The 21,757-nt window shown below is 43.8% G+C and overlaps 2 protein-coding genes across 2 annotated transcripts; one reads left to right on the top strand and one right to left on the bottom strand.

Annotated features, from left to right (window-relative positions):
- Window positions 1-405: 405 nt before the first annotated feature.
- Window positions 406-7,543, bottom strand: LOC110538354 (MICAL-like protein 1). The gene is given in 14 exon segments (XM_090193495.1): window positions 406-895; window positions 1,058-1,101; window positions 1,212-1,326; window positions 1,524-1,614; window positions 1,751-1,871; window positions 1,972-2,073; window positions 3,249-3,525; window positions 3,623-3,665; window positions 3,849-4,396; window positions 4,502-4,626; window positions 4,794-4,888; window positions 5,002-5,143; window positions 5,285-5,333; window positions 6,883-7,543. Coding segments are annotated over 12 exon segments (1,743 nt in total). The 5' UTR covers window positions 7,026-7,543; the 3' UTR covers window positions 406-895; window positions 1,058-1,101; window positions 1,212-1,319.
- Window positions 7,544-7,564: 21 nt separating this feature from the next.
- On the top strand, window positions 7,565-16,209 carry LOC110538353 (ADP-ribosylation factor-binding protein GGA1). Its single transcript, XM_021625109.3, has 17 exons — window positions 7,565-7,856; window positions 8,433-8,517; window positions 9,077-9,152; window positions 9,289-9,387; window positions 9,479-9,602; window positions 9,688-9,788; window positions 9,933-10,013; window positions 10,360-10,497; window positions 10,625-10,706; window positions 10,824-10,937; window positions 11,071-11,211; window positions 11,288-11,364; window positions 14,232-14,422; window positions 14,711-14,916; window positions 15,006-15,175; window positions 15,267-15,377; window positions 15,503-16,209. Exons 1-17 carry the CDS (start codon window positions 7,691-7,693, stop codon window positions 15,611-15,613), a joined length of 2,073 nt encoding a protein of 690 aa, XP_021480784.3. The 5' UTR covers window positions 7,565-7,690; the 3' UTR covers window positions 15,614-16,209.
- Window positions 16,210-21,757: the final 5,548 nt, after the last annotated feature.

Raw genomic sequence — 21,757 nt, 5'->3', positions numbered from 1 at the left:
GCGATTTAACGCATGAACGAGATATGTAAAAAAAAAAAAAAAAAATGTATAGGTTAAAAGTTAAAAATATATATTTAGGTTTATTTTTCCAAATGTATTATACTAACTAAACGTGTATTTTTTTTTTTAGATCGTATAATGTAGTTTTGAGCATGATAAAATACTTATCATCAAGAAATGGTTAATTCCCACATTGGGAGACATAAATAACAAAGATCTGAATACAGTGTGAATCTAAATCTCACAAAGATCTTGCCCAATAAATCAGACTGTACAGGCAATGGAAAGCATCGCCACAATCTGGAGTAGCAAAGACTTTTTTCTTGAAATATACATTTGGGAAAAAAAACACACATTCAAATTACATTTAAAACATTATCAAAAGATTATGATCATACAAATGCATTCTGTTCATACAAAGTACAATGTTTTATTAAATATAATTTAACAAAGTTGAACTGAAAAAATAAATCCCATTCGTGAATGATTCTATGCTGCAACTCATCATAGGCTGACTACGGCTTTACGGAATGCAGGAACAATCACATCTTGTGCAAAAAGTGCAGTGTAAGGGGGAGGTATAATGGGGATAGTTTTTTCACTTGGGAAGAAAATCCATATACTCTGCATCAGAGGCTTCACTTAATTCTTAACCACTCTCATCCACAGTCCAAGAGTCTTCATCTCTTACCCGTAATCTTCATTCATTATTATGAGACATTATTATGATTATGAGACATTACATTGTGGCTCAATGTGTTTTTGTTAACAAATATAGACCTATTTGTTCCTTCCTTATAGGGTGAGCCCGAGTCCAACTCAACTTCAGCATCTTCGTGGGCTTGAACTTTGCTCTTAACGTCTTCAGGTCTTTCCCAGATTCTTTTTTTTAAATCTGAAGAGGGAGAAATAATGATACCATGATCAAATTCTGAGAAATTAAGGAGTCTGAGGTGTAGTATTGAGGGAATAGGAATGAAAGAGAGTGTGAACAGACATGAGAAAACAGGAAAGACAACAACAAAATAAACACTCTAGGAAAATACTTTCCCCTCACCTTTCTTCTTGATCATGGAAAACAGAACATCTTCTTCTTTTTCCCTGAAAAAGACAAACCATTGGTAGGTATGAGCAAGAGCATCAATCATCTGCTTAATGAAATTTGTCTGAATCAATGGCCGTCGGTATTCATCTATGAGTGTTTCATGCACCTTTGCCTGTCCTGATCCAAGCTGTTGATGATGTGGTTCCTCTGTTCAATGATGGTGACAAGCTCCTCCATCAACTATATGTCCCTATAACGGTCATCCTTACTCCACTCACACTCTGGGGGGATGATGATTGAGGAGGAGATGAGGAGAGACAAACAATTAGATTAGTCAAATAACAACACATAACACATAATTAATAATAGCAGACTGATAATTGCTGAGGAGTAGTAGATACTGGAGGGAGGGTCGTGTGAAGACTGGCGTGTGAAGGCGCTGTCTTGCTTTGATATAATTTCAGGTCAGTGCACTTACATGTATACCAGCTCTGCGTCCCTGCACACAAGCATGTGTTTCTCATGTATTAGAGTGAACCAGTCCACCAACATGTCCTCCTCTTCCTGGTCTGAAACAAACAGGTGGACGACACGAGTCTTCTCAATAACAATTCATCTGTAACAACACTTTATATGATAACTGGAAGAATTACTTGGATGTTAATAATAAGCACACTACAGACACGTACAACTACAGACACTCACCATTCTGGCAGTCTCTCAAGCTTCTCTCCATCTCCACCCCTCTCAGCTCCAGCCTGTCCATTCGTTTCTCCAGCTCCCCCAGCTCCACCTGCAGCTCCTCCACTGGGACATAGTTGTCTGTCTGCACCTCAGGAGACATGCATGTGTACTAGGGGACTGTTCTGATTGGGAGAAAACACTGGATAATGGGTTAATTTCATTATACTGAGATATCCTCTCACCTTCCTCTTGATGAGGGGGAAGCCATGTCCAGGGGCAGGCTTGGATTTGGGGAACTCAGAGGGGGAGACTTTACGATTGAAAGGGTTCTCCTTACATACCTGCTAAATTGGAGATTGAGGACATTTCTGTGAAATCCACAATTGTAATATTCAAGAACACACAGTCCAAGCAGCTATCTCGAGTAGGCTATAACCTACAGTATAGGGACGATGTTGTTATGCAGGAATCTTAGAAAAACATGTTGTTTTTTATGTTAACATGTTGGAAAATAGTTTCAGTCTGAAACTCACTTAACCTGATATCTTTGCATATATGTGTTGTGTAATACAAGCTTATATGTCCTGTATTTTGGGCAGGTTGAGCTGTGACTTAGATATCAGTGGAGACTAAAGAGCAGCATTATACCTTACTGTGGGAGGGGGTGGGCACCTGGCCAGAGTCCCTCACTTCAGACACACTAAGGAGCGATGGGGGTCTGAGCAGGGAGGGACTGGCTGCTGCTCCATTGGTTGACAAGGTTGGTGGGGGGTGGCTTCGAGTACAGGCTGAACTAGTGGAGATTGCGGGCACAGACACACTTTTGGGCAAAGAGAGGCTCTGGGCTATATCTGATTTGCCAAGAGCCTTTGGTGCTCCAGTTACACTGCATATGCTATCAGCTCCAGCTAAATTAGACACACTAAGTGAACCGACAGAAGCATCAGAAACACCATATGAACTAGCTTCTTCAGTTAAATTAGATATGTTAGGTGCACTAACTGCTCCAACTAAACCTCCGAACCCACTAGTTCCAGCTAGACCAGATACACCGAGTGATCTGGCTACTTCAGATAGATTAGATACATCAAGGGAACTAGCAGCCTCAGCCAAGTAAGATGAACTTGTGGTTTTTAGCTTCAGCCAAATTAGACAAACCAAGTGAACTAGCTGCTTTGGACAAGTTGGTTGATTCTCCAACTCCAACATCTGCTAAATGACATACATCAAGTGCGCCAGCTGCTTCAGCCATGTTAGCTATCACACCAACATCAGCTGACTCAGATATATCAATTGAACAAGGTTCTTCTGCTAAATTAGATACAGGAAGTGAGCATCCTGCTTCAGCTAAACTTTCTACATTTGGTGCATTAGCAATTTCAGGTAAATTTACTGTGTCATCCGCTCCAGCAATACTAGACTTGTCAACTTCTCTGGATGTGTCCTCTAAATGAGCTTGGCAATGTGAGCTGGCTGCTTCAGCTAACTGACTGGTACCACACCATGTCTGGCTGGTTACCATTGAGGGCTGTGCTTGGCCTTCAGCACCACTCATTGTGTTCTCTTCCCCGGTGTAATCATCATCAGCCTCCTCATCCTCAAACTCCCCAAAGGGGTTGGGAGGGGGTTCTCTCGCTCTGTACCAACTGCCTCTGAGGGAGGGTATAGAGCCTGAGCGTGGGGGCTTGGGCATACTAGGGGGCGGGGCAGGGGGAAGATTTGGCCAGGGCCCTGACAGGACAAGCTCCAGCCACGGTGGGTCTTTGGGTTTACAGGGCCCACTGGGTTGGCCAAACCTGATGTCAAAAGTTAAAGAAATAAATAGCCATTAATTGGACAATTCTACTCAAAGTTACATAATGTGTTATGTCTGATACATAATGTCAAACTTACCTCCGAGAAGGATTGGGTAAAGTTTTATTATCAACTGTGTAACCTGCAGAGAGAGGGAGATGGACAGAGAAACATTTAGTGGATATGTTTGAAATTAAGAGAAGATGGGATGTCTACACAGAATTGAGTGTACTGAAATATTCTGATAACAATGACATACTCTTCATATAGTCGTAAAGTGAGGTCAGAATTGAGAAGCTGGAGTGAGTGGCTTTGTCTTACTCACCAGAAACAAGGGGGCTGTCCATGGCTTTAGGTGGATGGGTTCTGGGTGCAGGACGAGGAGGAACTGAGTCTAACACCCGTCTGGGTGCAGGAACTGGCCGTCCAGGGCTTGCAGAAGCCGAACCGCTGTCTGGTGTTACAGTGACAGTTTCTGTTGTCTGAATGGGCCATGTCCCTGCTTCTTCAAGCTTTCCCTCTTCTACAGTGGGCTTTGGAGGACAGGGTGGCCTTGGCTTCTTAAGTGTGTCATGCCTTGTCTTTCTCTCACCTCCCTCCGTCTCTGTCCCTCCTCTTCCAAAAATAACTGTCTCACCTGAGTCTGTTTTTCTAATAAAATCAGAGAGATCGAGGTTGTCTGTAAATCCACCTTGAGATAGTGTCACCTCCTGCTCATCTAATTTGGGCAGATTCTCTAATGATCCAGTTTGTTTACTGTAGTCGGGGAGGGCATTTTGACTGGCTGTCAAGTGGTGGGTGCAGACCAAGGAGCCAACTTCCCTCCCCTCTTTGTAAGACCCTGGTAAGAGAGTGCTGCTGCACACACTGCATCTGAAAGAAACACAGGATGACATGAGAGGGACACAAATCACAGATTATATTTCACTGTCTGCAGATAAGGATAAGCTAGCGTTGCCTTCTGAGCAGTGGTGTTACCTGAAGCAGCTGCGGTGGTAGAGTTTCCCCTCAGTGAGATGTCTCTGCACCAGGTGGACGTGCTTCATGCAGGAGGCACAAACGCTGCATGGCCTGCCACTGTTGGATCGGTCCTCTGTCCTTGACTGTTGAGCAGGGGAGGTCAGCCAATGGCAACAGTAAAGAGGAAGAAATGTGAGAATTTGGGATGAAAGAGGAGATTGAGATAAATAACTTTGAGTTGAGATTAAGTAATAAATAAATTATACAAAATTCAAATAAAAATGGCTTCATAACAACTTTATTACTTTACCTTGGCGGGCTGCAAACCTTAAAGAGAGTCAGGTTGTGTCTGGGAGTGACTGGAGCACTCTGCGACATATGGTGTCTTCAAACTGGCTGGACCGGCTGCTTAGTAAAAATGAACACTTTGAATACACACACATTTGACAAACAAAGACAGGTGGAACCAACCATGTGCTGTTTTCCCAATTTGACTATGACACAATTTAGCCACACACCATGAGACTTCTTGTTGAAGCAGTGGTGGTAATGGGAGAGGTAAGTGATGACACTTAGCCGGTCTGGCACCTCTGTGGACACCATGTCCTTAGCATCCAGCAATGCAGGGATTCCCAGCTTTGACTGTGCAACCTCAAATGCCTGGTAGGAGACAGGGATCAATAATGAAAAATGCCAGACAGTTAGGACAATATAAACAGATGTTGTGCAATGTATGAACATAAACGTCCATTGAGACAGTTATGCATGCTTGCTGGTAAAACATAATTACGTAAAACTCACCAGATGGTTGTTTTCATAAATGTTATCTTTGGAGAGGGAGTTGAAGTCTCTGGAGCAAAATCAGAATAGTACTATGTGATACAAATGATGGGCCATCACAGACCCCTTAATAATAATTTGACCAACAACATTGGGATGTAATGAAGAGGGGATTGGGTATTTTAATAGGATCCCCATTAGCTGCTGCTATCTTCCTGGGGTCCACACAAAACATGAAATATTATACAATACAGAACATTAATAGACAAGAACAGCTCAAGGACAGAACTACATAAATGTAAAACGTCACACACAGCCTACATAACAATACATACACAATATCTAAGTCAAATAGAGGAGAGGCGTTGTGTCGTGAGGTGTTGCTTTATCTGTTGTTGTTTTTTTAAAACATGTTTGCTGTTCACTTGAACAATCTGTGATGGAAGGGAGATCCATGCAATCGTGGCACTTTATAATACTGTACATATTCTTGAATTTGTTATGGATTTGGGGACTGTGTAAAGACCCCTGGTGGCATGTCTGGTGGGGTAAGTGTGTGTGTCAGTGCTGTGTGTTAGTCAACTATGTAAACAATTTGTAATTTTCAACACAATGCTTCTTATGAATACAAGAAAGTGTCTCTCCTCTTCTTTTAGCCAAGAGAGACTGCCAGTCTACAGTTTAGAGCAAGATGTGCTGCTCTGTTCTGGGCCAGCTGCAGTTTTTCTAGGTCCTTCTTTGCAGAACCTGACCATATGACTGGGCAATAATCAAGATAAGATAAAACTAGAGCCTGCAGGACTTGCTATGTGGAGTGTGGTGTCAAAAAGCAGAACATCTCTTTATTGCGGACAGACCTCTCCCCACCTTCTCAACCATTGAATCCATATGTTTTGACCATGACAGTTTACAATCCAAGGTAACTCCAAGTAATTGAGTCCCTTCAACTTGCTCAACAACCACATTATTCATTATCAGATTCCGCTGAGGTCTAGAATTTATGGAGTGATTTGTACCAGATACAATGCTCTTAGTTTTAGAGATGTTCCGGACTAGTTTATTACTGGCCAACCATTCTAAAACTGACTGCAAATCTCTGTTCAGGGTTCCAGTGATTTCACTAGCTGCGGTTGCTGACGCATGAAGGGTTCAATTATCCGTGTACATAGACACACAGGCTTTGTTTAATGCCAGTGACAGATCATTAGTAAAAATAGAAAAAAAGTACAGGGCCAAGAGAGCTGCCCTGCGGCACACCACACGTTACATGTTTAACATTAGAGACATTTCCATTAAAGAATGGAGGGGGAGAGGAAAAGATAGAGAGGAAGATTAAGAAGAGTTAACTTGGAGCTTAGGCCATGATGTGGTTCCATGTATCAGGGCAGACAAATCCACTGTGACATGCTACAGCTACAGATTAGAGTTTGCCAGCCGCTCTGGATCAGCCTAAGGACAGGCAGGAACTGAGTCCGACTGTGCATCCGTCCTCTATGCCTACTATCAACAATGTACTCACATACAACACACTGACTGGGGCAGAGCCCACAGTAGTAAATAGGATGGGGACGCTCACAGGAGAGTTCACATTCCTATTCTAATTTATTTTATATACCTACATCAAATCAGGTCGGTGTTTGTGGATAAGAGCACAACACGCCAATCCATCTCCGAATGAAGAAGACATGTTCCTTATCTCCACATTGGGGTAATTTTCGCATTTTATGCCACACCATTCTTGTAAAGCGTTCAATGTCCGCATGATAGAATTTCATTCTCCCATGTTAAATTGAGAAAGTCAACAACCACTTCAACCTCAACCTGTCAGATCCTGGACATTCAAAACTGTTTAGCACACCCACTAGCTACGTTAGCTTGTTGGTTATATTTTGTCGACCAAGTCAAACTAAGTTCAACATTGTTTTTACTGAGAAAACCTATGTGACTTCACTGTAATTTGCTTCCAATGTGTTGTTCCCGAAAATTCTATAATCTCAGCGAAGCAGATCCTTGAAGTAGAAAATAGCAAGCAACGTCCACTTTCGCGGGTTGATTTGCTGTAAAATGTTGACACAACAATAAATCTCTTCACTCAAGTATTTTTTTCGTTCGAATCACTTTTGGGTTACATTTTAATAAATGTGTTACGTTGTTTAGCGATCGTGGCTTTCCGAGATAATCTACTATCCCGAAGAGTTGATCACACAGAATAAACACCAAAACAAACCCGTTACTGTACTACACCGTAACTGCACTGTCTACACACATGTACAGCAGTACACCGTTGTGCCGCTAGAGGGTAGAGAAAACCGGTAGAAATCTGAAACTGCTTGCACTGTCTGCACAGGTTTGCAATAAACAACTACAGTATGATCGAGAAGGTTCATTAGAAAGTATGATAACCTTTTTTCTGTGTTACATATTCTTATGCTCCAGTGCCAGCTGCCATCGTGTCCATCATCTACCCATCACTGTCGGGGAGGTGAGAAAGGGTGCTCTCAAAGTTGTTCCTCGCGAGACACGTTCATGGTAAAGAGAATTCCCGTAGTGATGGCGGCGCCGCCTGACACGGGCAGTTTGGAGGCACGTATCAGTAAGTATTTTTTAAAGTTATTTAGGTTGTATAGAGAGCTATTGCATCCTTGGAAAAATAACCGTGTTGCAGTCGACCGAGATGACAGTTTAAGCTAAATCAAGGTGCAAATTGAGTGGGACTGTAACGTTAGACCTCTCATAAACGGCAAGCTAGCCAGCTGTAAAGCTAACTAGCTATCCATATGGTTCTGGGAATCTATCTAGACTAGAGAGAATCATCAAACTCTTGCTAGATACCGGAACCAGCAAGCCACCTATCGTGAATTCATATCCTGCCAGTGACGTTACGCTTAACTATGTGACAGTGTTCTGTCAAATGCAGGAAGCCTAGCTCACTCGGTCAGTGGGAGAACTGGAGTTGGAGTTCCTTACAAAGTCGTGTCCAAAGTACTGTTGGAAGGCTAAAGTACTTGCTATTATCTGTTTTCAAAACAGTTCTGCAACAGAGTTGATTGATGTTCATCTCCATTTTTGACAGTTCCCTGAATTAAAAATGGATATGTGTCACTATCGAAAAAATATTCAGATGAACCTTTACTTCCCATTTTCTCAATTTCCTTCATTCTCCCATTAGACAAGGCCACAAACCCACTAAACAGAGATACAGATTGGGACAGCATCCAGGCCTTCTGTGACCAGCTCAACAATGATTTGGAGGGGTATGTCAGTGTCTCATGACATGTACACGTCTTAGCACTATGTTTTCACCTCTCAGGAGTAGCTGTACTGAGTACATGCTTGTTACTTAAAGCTGCAATATGGAACTTTTTGGGCTATGTTCAAATTCACATAGGAATGTGAGTTCTAGATCAGTCATTCTCATTGAAAACAAGTCTAAGAAGCGGTAGATTTGTACAGCTGATTTGTACAGCTTCATACAGCTGAAAATACTGTATTTGTAGTTGTTTATAATATATTTAAGAGGTTTAGATGGTACAATGATTCTCTACACTATACATTGCTTGTTTTGCCACACAAACTGAAATTAGGTAAACTATTAGAATTTTTGCAACCAGGAAATGGTGGAGCGATTTCTTCATATTCCACATTTTAAGATTTCTGACACTGACCCTGTGCTGACATCTGTGTCATTCAATAAAAAAACATGGGGTTGTCTAGAATAGAGGGAGAGGTAAAATTGCATGTCATACAATAGTCAATGGTAGATAGATTTGCTGCCAAATTCAGCCACATCAAACTCTTTATGTTCCATTTCAGACCCCAGCTGGCCACCAGGCTACTGGCTCACAAGATCCAATCCCCTCAGGAGTGGGAGGCCATGCAGGCACTCGTGGTGAGTTAAGTGATGGCAGTGTGTTGTAATAGGAATCATAGCCAATACAATTGACAGCCTTCTGTCTAGTGTGTGTGCCTACATTCATATTGAATAACTTAATTGTTTGACTCACTTGTGATGTGTGTACAACCAGGTGCTGGAGACGTGCATGAAGAGCTGTGGGGAAAGGTTCCACAGTGAGGTGGGCAAGTTTCGCTTCCTCAATGAGCTCATCAAAGTGGTCTCTCCAAAGGTAATGATTGTCTCTGTCTGTGCCTTTCACTGAGCAAGTCTGTTAGAATTGGATAAGCTCTCACTCAGCATGCTCCTGCTCTCTCCCTCAGTACCTCGGCACCCGGGCTCCAGAGCCAGTGAAGAAGAAGGTGTTGGAGCTCATCTATAGTTGGACACTGGGGCTGCCTGACGAGGCAAAGATCGCTGATGCCTACCAGATGCTTAAAAAACAGGGTGAGCTGTTCTACACTTGATGACTTCAGTGTATCTATGATAGTGATGGACGCACAGTTGTTGTTAATGTTTTTTTTTAAACCAGGCATTGTCAAACAGGACCCAGTTCTTCCAGCTGACAAACTCCTCCTGCTTCCACCTCCCAGACCAAAAAATGCCATATTTGAGGATGAGGAGAAGTCAAAGGTAAGGCATTGTTAAACAAAAGAAACATACTATTTTGTTTCTTCAAATTTTGCATTACAAATGTGATTCACCATGCATTCTCCACTCCATTTACCAGCCCTCTCCCTAACTTTAAATTCTTCCTCCTCCCTGGTGTCTTGGTAGACACTGACTCGCCTGTTGAACAGCACTCAACCTGAGGACCTGAAAGCGGCCAACAAACTGATCCAGGAAATGGTGCAGGAGGTACAGTCTCTTTTCTCAAGTTCGCCTAAATGTATGAATAATGTAGATCTATAGGCTGTTTCATTACAGTAATACAGAGATGTACATCACATCGCACAGTGTGAACTGTATTATCTGGTCTGTGTGTGTGTGTTAGTATGGGAAAGTGAATGCCTAAGTGCTTTAGTACTATACTGTCATGTACGGGGACTGAGTGAGAAAGTGGGCACTCTGCCCTGAGGGGTGGTCTCCTTGTCAGAATCATTCAGTGCTTTCATGACTCCTTTAGTTTAGGGACAACGGATACATTTCTTCCCCCTCCTCCCTCCCTGGTTTCTTCTTCCTGACCTGAGTGTGTGTGTCTCAGGACCAGAAGCGGGCGGAGAAGTTGTCCAAGCGTGTGAACGCCATCCAGGATGTGAATGAGAGTGTCAGCCTACTGACTCAGCTGCTGGAGGACTATGACCGGACCACCAACCCACAGAGCAATGCAGAGCTCATCCAGGTCTGGGGCACCTTTACACAAGCCAGAGACACCTCCCACAGTGCCATAACAGCATCATCTATATATGATGTATACAAAGCACTGCATGCAGATACAGACATTTGATAGTGTGTATTTGTGTGTTTAGGACTTGTACCAGCGCTGTGAGAAGATGAGACCCACATTGTTCAGACTGGCCAGTGATACAGAGGACAATGATGAGGCTCTGGGTGAGGTTTCAGACACTCCTCAATGTGTTTAAGTGTATGGTACACAGAGAGAGAAGAATATGTGGGTGACAATATACAGTATATTACAATTGTGTGTGTGTGTGTGTGGGCGGGCAGCGGAGATCCTCCAAGCCAACGACAGCCTGACTCAGGTCATCAACCTGTACAGGCAGCAGGTGAAGGGAGAGGTGGTGAACGGGAACAACTCAGCTAATACACAAAGGCTCACAGGTGAGCAACAATGGGTCAATGACACATGCATGGATAGGGTCACTTGACACAAGCTTGGTAGGAGGGGACTAGAGTATATGATTACATGCATGGGCTAAAGATTTCCTCTCACTGTAATACTTATCTCCTCCAGGAAGTAGTGTGGCGCTACTTGATCTATCGGGATTGGACACGTCACCTCCGTCATCAGAATTCCCCACTCCAACAGACAGCCTAAATGCTCCCTCCCAGGAGATGGGCATCAGTCTTCTTGATGATGAGCTAATGTCACTGGGTAAGTCTTCCAAGACCTCTGCTACTTCCATGTTGTGTGTGTTAATTGTGGGTAACTTTGTGCCTATCTTTCCCAGGTTTGAGTGAGGTGACCCCCCACACCTCCAACCCGGCCTCCCAGCCTGAGGACTCTACCACCTGGGACTCTTTCCAGGTGAGGGGAGAACTGAGCAATTCACACAGGGAGACATGATGCGAGACAATGCATAATATTAAAAGGTAACACCAAATCCATTGAGTCCCTTTTTAGCTTCTCTACTAAGAGAATTCTCATCGACTATAATCACACTCGTGTACAACAACCCCCCCCCCCCCAAGCAGACACCTCGACGGCCCTGAAAGAACTTCATTGGAATCTATGTAAACTGGAAACCACATATCCTTAGGCTGCATTTATTGTAGCTGGGGATTTTAACAAGGCTAATCTGAAAACAAGGCTCGTCGGATGTTGAATGCGTGACCCGGGCTGGAAAAATTCTGGATCATTGTTACTCTAACTTTCTCAACACATACAAAGCCATCCCTCGCCCTCCTTTCGGCAAATCTGACCACGACTCCATTTTGTTTCTCCCAGCCTATAGACAGAAACTAAAACAAGAAACGCCCGTGCTCAGGTCTGTTCAACGCTGGTCCGACCAATCTGATTCCACGCTTCAAGATTGCTTTGATCACGTGGACTGGGATATGTTCCGGATAGCGTCGAACAACAACATTGATGTATATGCTGATTCGGTGAGCGAGTTTATTAGCAAGTGCATCAGTGGTGTTGTACCCACGGTGACAATTAAAACCAACCAGAAACCGTGGATTGATGGCAGCATTCCCGCAAAACTGAAAGCGCGAACCACTGCTTTTAATCAGGGCAAGGCGACCGGAAACATGACCCGAATACAAACAGTGTAGCTATTCCCTCCGCAAGGCAATCAAACAAGATAAGCATCAGTATAGAGACAAAGTAGAGTCGCAATTCCAACGGCTCAGACACGAGCAGTATGTGGCAGGGTCTACAGTCAATCACAGACTACAAAAAGAAAACCAGCCCTGTCGTGGACCCCGATGTCTTGCTCCCAGACAAACTAAACAACTTCTTTGCTCGCTTTGAGGACAATACAGTGCCACTGACACGGCTCGCTACCAAAGCCTGTTGTCTCTGCTTTTCCGTGGCCAACGTGAGTAAAACATTTAAACGTGTTAACCCTTGCAGGGCTGCCGGCCCAGACGGCATCCCTAGCCGCGTCCTCAAGCATGCGCATACCAGCTGGCTGGTGTGTTTATGGACATATTCAATCAATCCCTATCCCAGTCTGCTGTTCCCACATGCTTCAAGAGGGCCACCATTGTTTCTGTTCCCAAGAAAGCTAAGGTAACTGCGCTAAATGACTGTTGCGCCGTAGCACTCACTTCCGTCATCATGATGTGCTTTGAGAGACTAGTCAAGGATCATATCACCTCCACCCTACCTGACACCCTAGACCCACTCCAATTTGCCCACTGCCCCAATAGGTCCACAGGCGATACAATCACACTGCACACTGCACACTAACCCATCTGGACAAGAGGAATACCTATGTAAGAATGCTGTTCATCGACTACAGCTCAGCATTTAATGCAATAGTACCCTCCAAACTCGTCATTAAGCTCGAGACCCTGGGTCTCGACCCCGCCCTGTGCAACTGGGTCCTGGACTTTCTGACGGGCCGCCCCCAGGTGGTGAGGATAGAAAACAACATCTCCACCCCGCTGATCCTCAACACTGGGACCCCACAAGGGTGCGTTCTCAGCCCTCTCCTGTGCTCCCTGTTCACCCATGACTGCGTGGCCATGCACACCTCCAACTCAATTATCAAGTGTGCAAATGACATTACAGTGGTAGGCTTGATTACCAACAACGACAAGACAGCCTACAGGGAGGAAGTGAGGGCCCTCAGAGTGGTGTCAGGAAAATAACCTCTCACTCAACGTCAACAAAACAAAGGAGATGATCGTGGACTTCAGGAAACAGCAGAGGGAACAGCCCCCTATCCACATCGCCGAGACAGTAGTGGAGAAGGTGGAACGTTTTTTTAAGTTCCTCGGCGTACACATCACGGACAAACTGAAATGGTCCACCCACACAGACAGCGTGGTGAAGAAGGCGCAAGAGCGCCTCTTTAACCTCAGGAGGCTGAAGAAATTTAGCTTGTCACCAAAAACACTCACAAACTTTTACAGATGCACAATCGAGAGCATCCTGTTGGGCTTTATTACCACTTGGTACGACAACTGCTCCGCCCACAACCGCAAGGCTCTCCAGAGGGTAGTGAGGTCTGCACAACGCATCACTGGAGACAAACTACTTGCCCTCCAGGACACCTACACCACCCGATGTCACAGGAAGGCCAAAAAGATCATCAAGGACAACAACCACCCGAGCCACTGCCTGTTTACCCCGCTTCATCCAGAAGGCGAGGTCAGTACAGGTGCATCAAAGCTGGGACCAAGAGATAGAAGCTGTTTTTCAATCTCAAGGCCATCAGACTGTTAAACAGCCATCACTAACATTGAGTGGCTGCTGCCAACATACTGACTCAAATCTCTAGCCACTTTAATCATTAAAAATTTGATGTAATAAATGTATCACTATTCACTTTAAACAATGCCACTTTATATAATGTTTACAAACCCTACATTACTCATCTCATATGTACATACTGTACTCTATACCATCTACTGCATCTTGCCTATGCTGTTCGGCCATCACTCATTCATATAATTTTATGTACATATTCTTATTCATTCCGTTACACTTGTGTGTATAAGGTAGTTGTTGTGAAATTGTTAGGTTAGATTACTTGTTAGATATTACTGCATGGTCGGAACTAGAAGCACAAGCATTTTGCTACACTCGCATTAACATCTGCCAGCCATGTGTATGTGACCAATACGATTTGATTGCCATTACTTAGGCAGGTTCATGATTTATACCTTAACAACAAGTGTCACATCTGTGTCTTACACATGGTGTCACTTTCTTTGCTACAGTCTTCCGACAGTGTGGGTATTCCTGATATCCCAGCTGCGCCTAGTGTACTACTGAGTCCAGATCCACTCCCCTACACCCAGCCTCTTTCTACTGGAGCCACGTCTGGAAGCTCAGCCTTAGATGAGTTGGATCTGCTGGGGAAGAAGCTGCTGCAGCAGTCCCTACCTCCAGAGGGCCTGCAGGTCAAATGGTAACTAACCCTTCACTATGGGATGGTTTTACACCGCAGGTGATGTTTGTGTCAAGTATCCGTGTTAGTCTGCCAGTGATGTTGTTGCTAAGTACAGTATTGATGGACCACTGTATTCATTACGATTTGAAGTCACTCCAAGTGCTGTAGAAGCAAAACAATATATGAAGAAGCAAAATCATATATGAAGGATCATGGGGTGCTGACCATGCCAACTTGTTATAATAACATGACAGACACTCAGCAACCTTGTTCAACCTTTTATGTAGTACCTTTATCTATTTTCAGGGACAAGCCTCCGTTCAAACCTACTCTACGAGATCTCCAAAACAAATCTGGAACTAATCCAAGTCTTATCCCGGCCTTCTCCCCTGAGCACCCGGTGGCTCTCCTCGGTGATAGGTTGTTGGACACCTCTCCGGTTCACACAGTCATTCCCCCTATAGAAATGACCCTGACAGATGTTTTTGTGCCACTTGAGTCCATTAAGCCCAGTAAGTATCTATAATATTTGAATTATCTACTTGCTATGCTAATAGTGCATCACATTTGAACAGTGTTTTAAACTCTTTGTTGTATCTAGGCAGCCTGTTGCCTGTGACGGTGTTTGATAGCCACAGTTTGCGGGTGCTCTTCCACTTTGCACGTGACTCTCTGCCCTCTCTTGCTGATGTGCTGGTGGTGATCATCTCCATGCTCTCCTCCGCCCCGGTTCCAGTCAGCAACATCCTCTTTCAGCCCTCTGTCCCTGACGTAAGACCTCTTCTCTCTTAATCTGCCTTTTTCACCTTCAGTTCCATTATCAGTGTAGGGTTGACATCATGACCTCTGTCCTCTGTTGTAGACAATGAGAGTGAAGCTACAGCCCCCATCAGGAACAGAGCTTCCAGCCTTCAACCCAATCCTCCCACCTGCTGCCATCACACAGATCCTGCTGCTGGCCAACCCTCACAAGGTACTAGACTGTGTAGACATTCATTTAAGGCCTGTTATGTACCTCTGTGGCATCCCCAACATTTTCTTGTAATTATAAACTATGAAGCCAAATAGATTTCTGCAACCCTCATTTCTCTTTTTCAGGAGAAGGTGCAGTTGCAATACAAGCTAACCTTTACACTAGGAGAGGAAGACCATGATGAAAGAGGAGTTGTAGCACAGTTTCCACCTTCAGACACATGGGGCAATCTTTAACATTCAACAGATTGACAAGATTTGGCATCTCACTCAGACACGGCATAAACCTTTATAAAAATGCTTCTATTTCTATTGATTACCTTGCTTAGCCAATCACAACGGTGTGTTTGCTTTATGCTTTGGAGGAATGTCCTCTGCAGCTTTACGTAACTTTATTTGGCTGCTTGCAAACATATACTGTCTGCTGTGCAATAGTACTGTCACAGCCATGTCTTGTTTTTTAACAAATAAGTTGTCCTTCATTCATCGAATGCAGTGGGCCTTTTGGGAGGTTTTGGGGAAGGCTCATCTTTGAGTCTTTTTTTTTATATAGCTATTGAATTGCCCTGCTGAATTACGGTTGACGTTGCGTTTACCCTACCATGCGCCCAGGTTTGCTTACTGTGATAATGAAGGATCATTCTTCCTCTCCTTCTGCACGGAGAATGGTTTGCCTGATATCCTTGTCATGTAGAATTAGACATTCTAACACTGAAGTCCTATTTAATCTGCCATTTGTGCCTATTTAAGGATTGTTTTCACTATCAAGTCCCTCGAGGGTTTGTTGGTTTTACCCGTTACTCGTTTGATCCATAAATCTTTTCAGACATTGAGTTTGGGTATGAGTCTTTTACTCCTCGCTGCTTCACAGATTATCTGTTTTAAAGATGAAGGACTCAGCAAGACAACTTGTCAAACACTCTTTCCTCAAAGCCTTGAGTCTCCCAAGCACATTCCACCAGGCATCTCCAATACAACTCATGTACATTTGCAAAGTTATTTTTCTTGGGGTTTAAACTGTTCTTGTCATTAAGATGTAGGAGTCTGACAGTCTTAACCAAGCTCATTCACACAATGGTACTTTTAAGAGCACTAGTTGGAGTACAGAAACAACATGTTAAGACACACATTCAAAAGCTTTACTGAAACCTGAAAAACAAAACCAGACAGTAAAAATGTGATTTTACAGGTCGGTCTTGTCTACATACCAGAATGATTCAACTACAGGTGGAAAGGACAGAGCAGCAGCTAAGCACAAACCAATACACCCCTACACTAGGAAGAAACAAGCGTGTGTGACTGGTTTACAGAGTTCAATAGAGAAACAATATCCCAAGATCATGAAACAAAAATGAAATATGGTTCAGCTACCGAGGGGTTGGAATGATCCCACAAAATAAACAATTAAAATGTAACCTACATAAGAAGTCAAATAACTACCTCATGACAGGAAATGTCTATCCATATTTCAAAATACTGTCCTGGAACTGAATTACTGACTACCTTTAACAGAGACATTTTAAATGGGAAAATAATCACTTACGTACAAACTAATTAAAGCTGAAAAACCAAAAGCGCAATATCTGAATGAGCTGAGAAGAAAAGTTCTAGAGAAACTGTAGCACCTGCCTCATACACCGAAAGGCAAAAATAGCACATTACTTCACTATACTAAGATTGACGGTTTGTACAATGAAATAACCTTTACGTTTGACAATATGCTGAAAAGGTTACTTAACTGTTGACAGTGCTGGATATGCATTTTGTGGGAAAAGCAACATGAAACAAAGATAGCACTTCAATGAAAATGCTTTCATCACCTACAAATGTAGAAGTGTTACATTTCAGCACAAGTCTATTCCACTTCAATTGTGGTCTAACTACTCAAAAGGACAATCTGCATTTGTACAGCTATTTTAATGCTTAAAAAATCCTTTCAAAGCACTGATGTCAAACTACTTGTTAGTCAAGCAAGTTCATTATTTGAATGTCCACAACAAATCGGCAGACTATTTTTAATGCTCACCAATCTAACAAACACCTCTGGATTCATGTCAGCAAAGGCCAAGATTTCAAGCACAGTACTCCAGAATATCAATCCTAACACAACTGACTTTTCTGGTTGATGTTGGGGATTGTATGCATGTGTGGTGAGGGCTTGCCCCAGCTTTACTTCCTCTGACCGAACCAAACTGCCTCGCTGACTGATCTTGCCCCACTTTGCTGCTCCTGGACTTGTACTGGTTGTAGGAGGAGCTGGAGCCATAGCTGCGGCTGTCCCTCCTGTCCCTGTAGGAAGAGGACGACCTGTCCCCGGCGCGGCTGCTCCCTCCACCTCGGCTGCCGCGGCTGATGCTGCTGCTGCTCCCCCGGCTGTCCTTGCTGCCTATGGTGTGCATGCACTGGTTGCACTAATCCTGATACATCAGGTTGGGGTTGCTGGCGTTGGAGCCGTTGCCACCGAAACGTGACCTGCCTCCTGCATTCCAAAGAGAGAAGATTAAGTCTGTTATAAAATTCTACAAATACCTGGACACACACTGTAAAAAACTAGCTTGTTCAACGTACAATGAAGAAACCTCAAGTCAACAGCCCACTGTCAATCACAAAAAATCTAGAGGGGCAACTCTTTCCGGTGGATGTAGTCCTCAGAGGAGTTTGGATAGCCATAACTGATGACAAATTTGACATCCTCCACATCTTGGGTTAGGAGTTGGGTAGGGAGGGTTAGTCAATGGGGAGGGAAAAGAGACAAGGAAAAGCAGCATTGATTGATAGAAACATTTCACAACAATATGCCACCTGTGGAAAGGTCAGGGAGAGGAATGGAGAGGTCATTTATTCCTATTTTAAGATGTTTGCTTTGTGCACCAAGCAAAACTATACATGTACTTGGTACAGACAACACCCATAGACACAGATCTAACTCTGAAACCTCACTTACCTGTCTAGTGAACAATGTAATCGGTACATAATGCAGAAACACTTAAATCCTGCTTACCCCAACATAACTACAATACTATCAATATTATTTGCTAACCAATACACTATGTTCCTTGAAAAATACAATGGGGTCCTCAGTATTCCAGTCACTATATATTTCAAATGCTTTTTGTCAAGCACTGAATATACCGCTTCTTCATGACCAAAACATTACAATAACAGCCAACCAATACCAGATAGACTAAATCATTTACAAATAAGGTTTGAACATCCCCATTTTGAGTGGGGCTGAAACTCCAAATAAATAAACGGGGTACATCTGTATCCATTGACAAAACGGGCAACGGGTAAGATTTCTTTAAAGGGTGGAATTTAACTTTTTTTTAAAAGTCTGTTTCTCATTACAGTTGACATAGGGCTCTGACAACACTGCTGTGGGTTAAAAATGTCTCTTTCTTACTGACCGATGAGGTGGATGGGAACAGGGAAGTGGGGTGAGGTACTTACCCCGTATTAGAGATGACTTACAAGGTTAGTGCCCTGTCCCCCCCCGACCAGTCCTGGGAGGTCTGTAGGGGTAGGAGAGTGAGGAGGACAACATGGGTCCTCCCCCCTCCCATCACTCCTCCACACATCCCTCCTAACTGGAGTGGCAGAGCCAGAACCCAGGCTGGACTGGGTCTGACACCATACCCTTGCTCTGCCTCTTCACATCATCAGGGGCATGAATAGGGGAAATTGGGCTACTGTTTCTGTACTGTTGGGTACTCCAATGTGACTTCAGCGGTCTAAATATGGACTTCCTGTAACTACAGTGGGGCAAAAAAGTATTTAGTCAGCCACCAATTGTGCAAGTTCTCCCACTTAAAAAGATGAGAGAGGCCTGTAATTTTCATCATAGGTACACTTCAACTATGACAGACAAAATGAGAAAAAAAATCCTGAAAATCACATTGTATGATTTTTAATGAATGTATTTGCAAATTATGGTGGAAAATAAGTATTTGGTCAATAACAAAAGTTTATCTCAATACTTTGTTATATACCCTTTGTTGGCAATGACAGAGGTGAAGACTTACAGAAAACGTTTGACAAGGTTTTCACACACTGTTGCTGGTATTTTGGCCCATTCCTCCATGCAAATCTCCTCAAGAGCAGTGATGTTTTGGGCTGTTGCTGGGCAACACGGACTTTCAACTCCCTCCAAAGATTTTCTATGGGGTTTGAGATCTGGAGACTGGCTAGGCCACTCCAGGACCTTGAAATGCTTCTTACGAAGCCACTCCTTCGTTGCCCGGGCGGTGTGTTTGGGATCATTGTCATGCTGAAAGACCCAGCCACGTTTCATATTCAATGCCCTTGCTGATGGTAGGCTTTGTTACTTTGGTCCCAGCTCTCTGCAGGTCATTCACTAGGTCCCCCCGTGTGGTTCTGGAATTTTTGCTCACCGTTCTTGTGATCATTTTGACCCCACGGGGTGAGATCTTGCGTGGAGCCCCAGATCGAGGGAGATTATCAGTGGTCTTGTATGTCTTCCATTTCCTAATAATTGCTCCCACAGTTGATTTCTTCAAACCAAGCTGCTTACCTATTGCAGATTCAGTCTTCCCAGCCTGGTGCAGGTCTACAATTTTGTTTCTGGTGTCATTTGAGAGCTCTTTGGTCTTGGCCATAGTGGAGTTTGGAGTGTGACTGTTTGAGGTTGTGGACAGGTGTCTTTTATACTGATAACAAGTTCAAACAGGTGCCATTAATACAGGTAACGAGTGGAGGACAGAGGAGCCTCTCAAAGAAGAAGTTACAGGTCTGTGAAAGCCAGAAATCTTGCTTGTTTTTAGGTGAGCAAATACTTATTTTCCACCATAATTTGCAAATAAATTCATTAAAAATCCTACAATGTGATTTTCTGTGTTTTTTTTCTTCTCGTTGTCTGTCATAGTTGAAGTGTACCTATGATGAATTACAGGCCTCTCTCATCTTTTTAAGTGGGAGAACTTGCACAATTGGTGGCTAACTAAATACGTTTTTTTTTGCCCCACTGTACATGTATGGTAAGCATCCTCTCCTGTTTCTAGCGAATACCTGTGTTTAATAATAGTTTGGGGGATATTTTCTGGGGTTGTTGTTGAGATTATCGAAGGTCATTAGTTGAAATTTGTTCAGAGACAAATGGAAGAGACCCAGGGAAGTCCCTCCTGGTCCTTCCCAGACTGACAGTGTGTCCAGGAGCCCAGGGGTTCAAGTGCAGTAACAAGAAACAAGAAACAGACACTGGGGTGGCGATGTGGAGGTTTTGGGGAGCTAAAATACTCGACAGTAAGGGACTTTGCCAGGGAACATGAGCATTTGTAGAGGGGTGAATATACAGATGTTGTCAGGACATGATTCTGACTGGGGTTTGCTGAGCGCAGGTAGAACGTTTCCATTTTTTCTGAATCTACAGGCCTGGGTTGTCTTTGCAAGATGCACACAAAGAGTAATTTGATATTTGAAGTAAAGAGATGAAAGCATGAAATATTTGGGAAGATGGCCAAGGGATCACATGACCAAGGTCAGAATAAGCATAGGGTGAGGTGGAAAGAGAATGCATCTCTAAACAGTGGACTGTAAACGGGTAAATGGACAGTGTAAAGTGTGAGAGATTAAGGGGTGGGCAGAGAGAAGGAGGGATAGACAGAGAGAGGGGGGATATATAGAGAGGCTCCTTCAGGCCAGGACTCCTGCCAGCCAGGACCAGACATGACGCCCGCAGAGGGAGAGGCCGGCACAGCCAGTGGTGGGGGTGTCAGGCTGCAGGGGCAGTTTAGAGGGGAGCCTCCAGCAAAGTGACAAATACTTGGCCTGCCGCCTTTTCCTGTCTTCTTGTAACGCACCACTGTATCTATTAACCTCTGGGGAAAGGATTTGTCTACATTTAAGACTAGCCATACTGTATGGTAGAATTACTTGAATAATGTTTCTGGCAAACTACTTATCAATCAATTGATCTCCAATGATGCCAAACCTCATTTAGTATCTTCAAATATGGCTAACTAGGGCTTTTTGAAAACGCTCCATATTAGCAAAGGGAATGGAGGAATCCTCTGAAAACATTACAGCTTTTTAGTGAAACAAACCTGCTTAGCATTGTGTATCTATATTAGTGTCATTTATGAAGGGAACTACATATGGCGCGTTACTGTTGCAGGCTGGTGGCATAGCTTGTGGGAGGCCGCCCCCCTCTTGGCCCACTGAGCTGATCGCCCCGCCCCAGTTTAAAATTTGGAATCCCAGCAGAACCCCCCCCCCCTGTCGTCCAGGCAGTCAGTTTGCTGGAAGGCGGAAAGTTTTTTTGAGGGGTCTGTTCTGGGTTTTCTGAGAGATGTCTGTGTCTAGGATTGATAAATCAGGCCTCCTCTCCCCTGTGTTTCTCTCCGCGACCCAGGCTCGATTAGTCAT

The sequence above is a fragment of the Oncorhynchus mykiss genome, chromosome 12 (genome assembly GCF_057628025.1).
Source record: "Oncorhynchus mykiss isolate SJ-2025 chromosome 12, ASM5762802v1, whole genome shotgun sequence".
Lineage (NCBI taxonomy): Eukaryota > Metazoa > Chordata > Actinopteri > Salmoniformes > Salmonidae > Oncorhynchus > Oncorhynchus mykiss.
The sequence above is the reverse complement of the archived record's forward strand: the minus strand, read 5'-3'. Positions and strand labels throughout refer to the sequence as shown.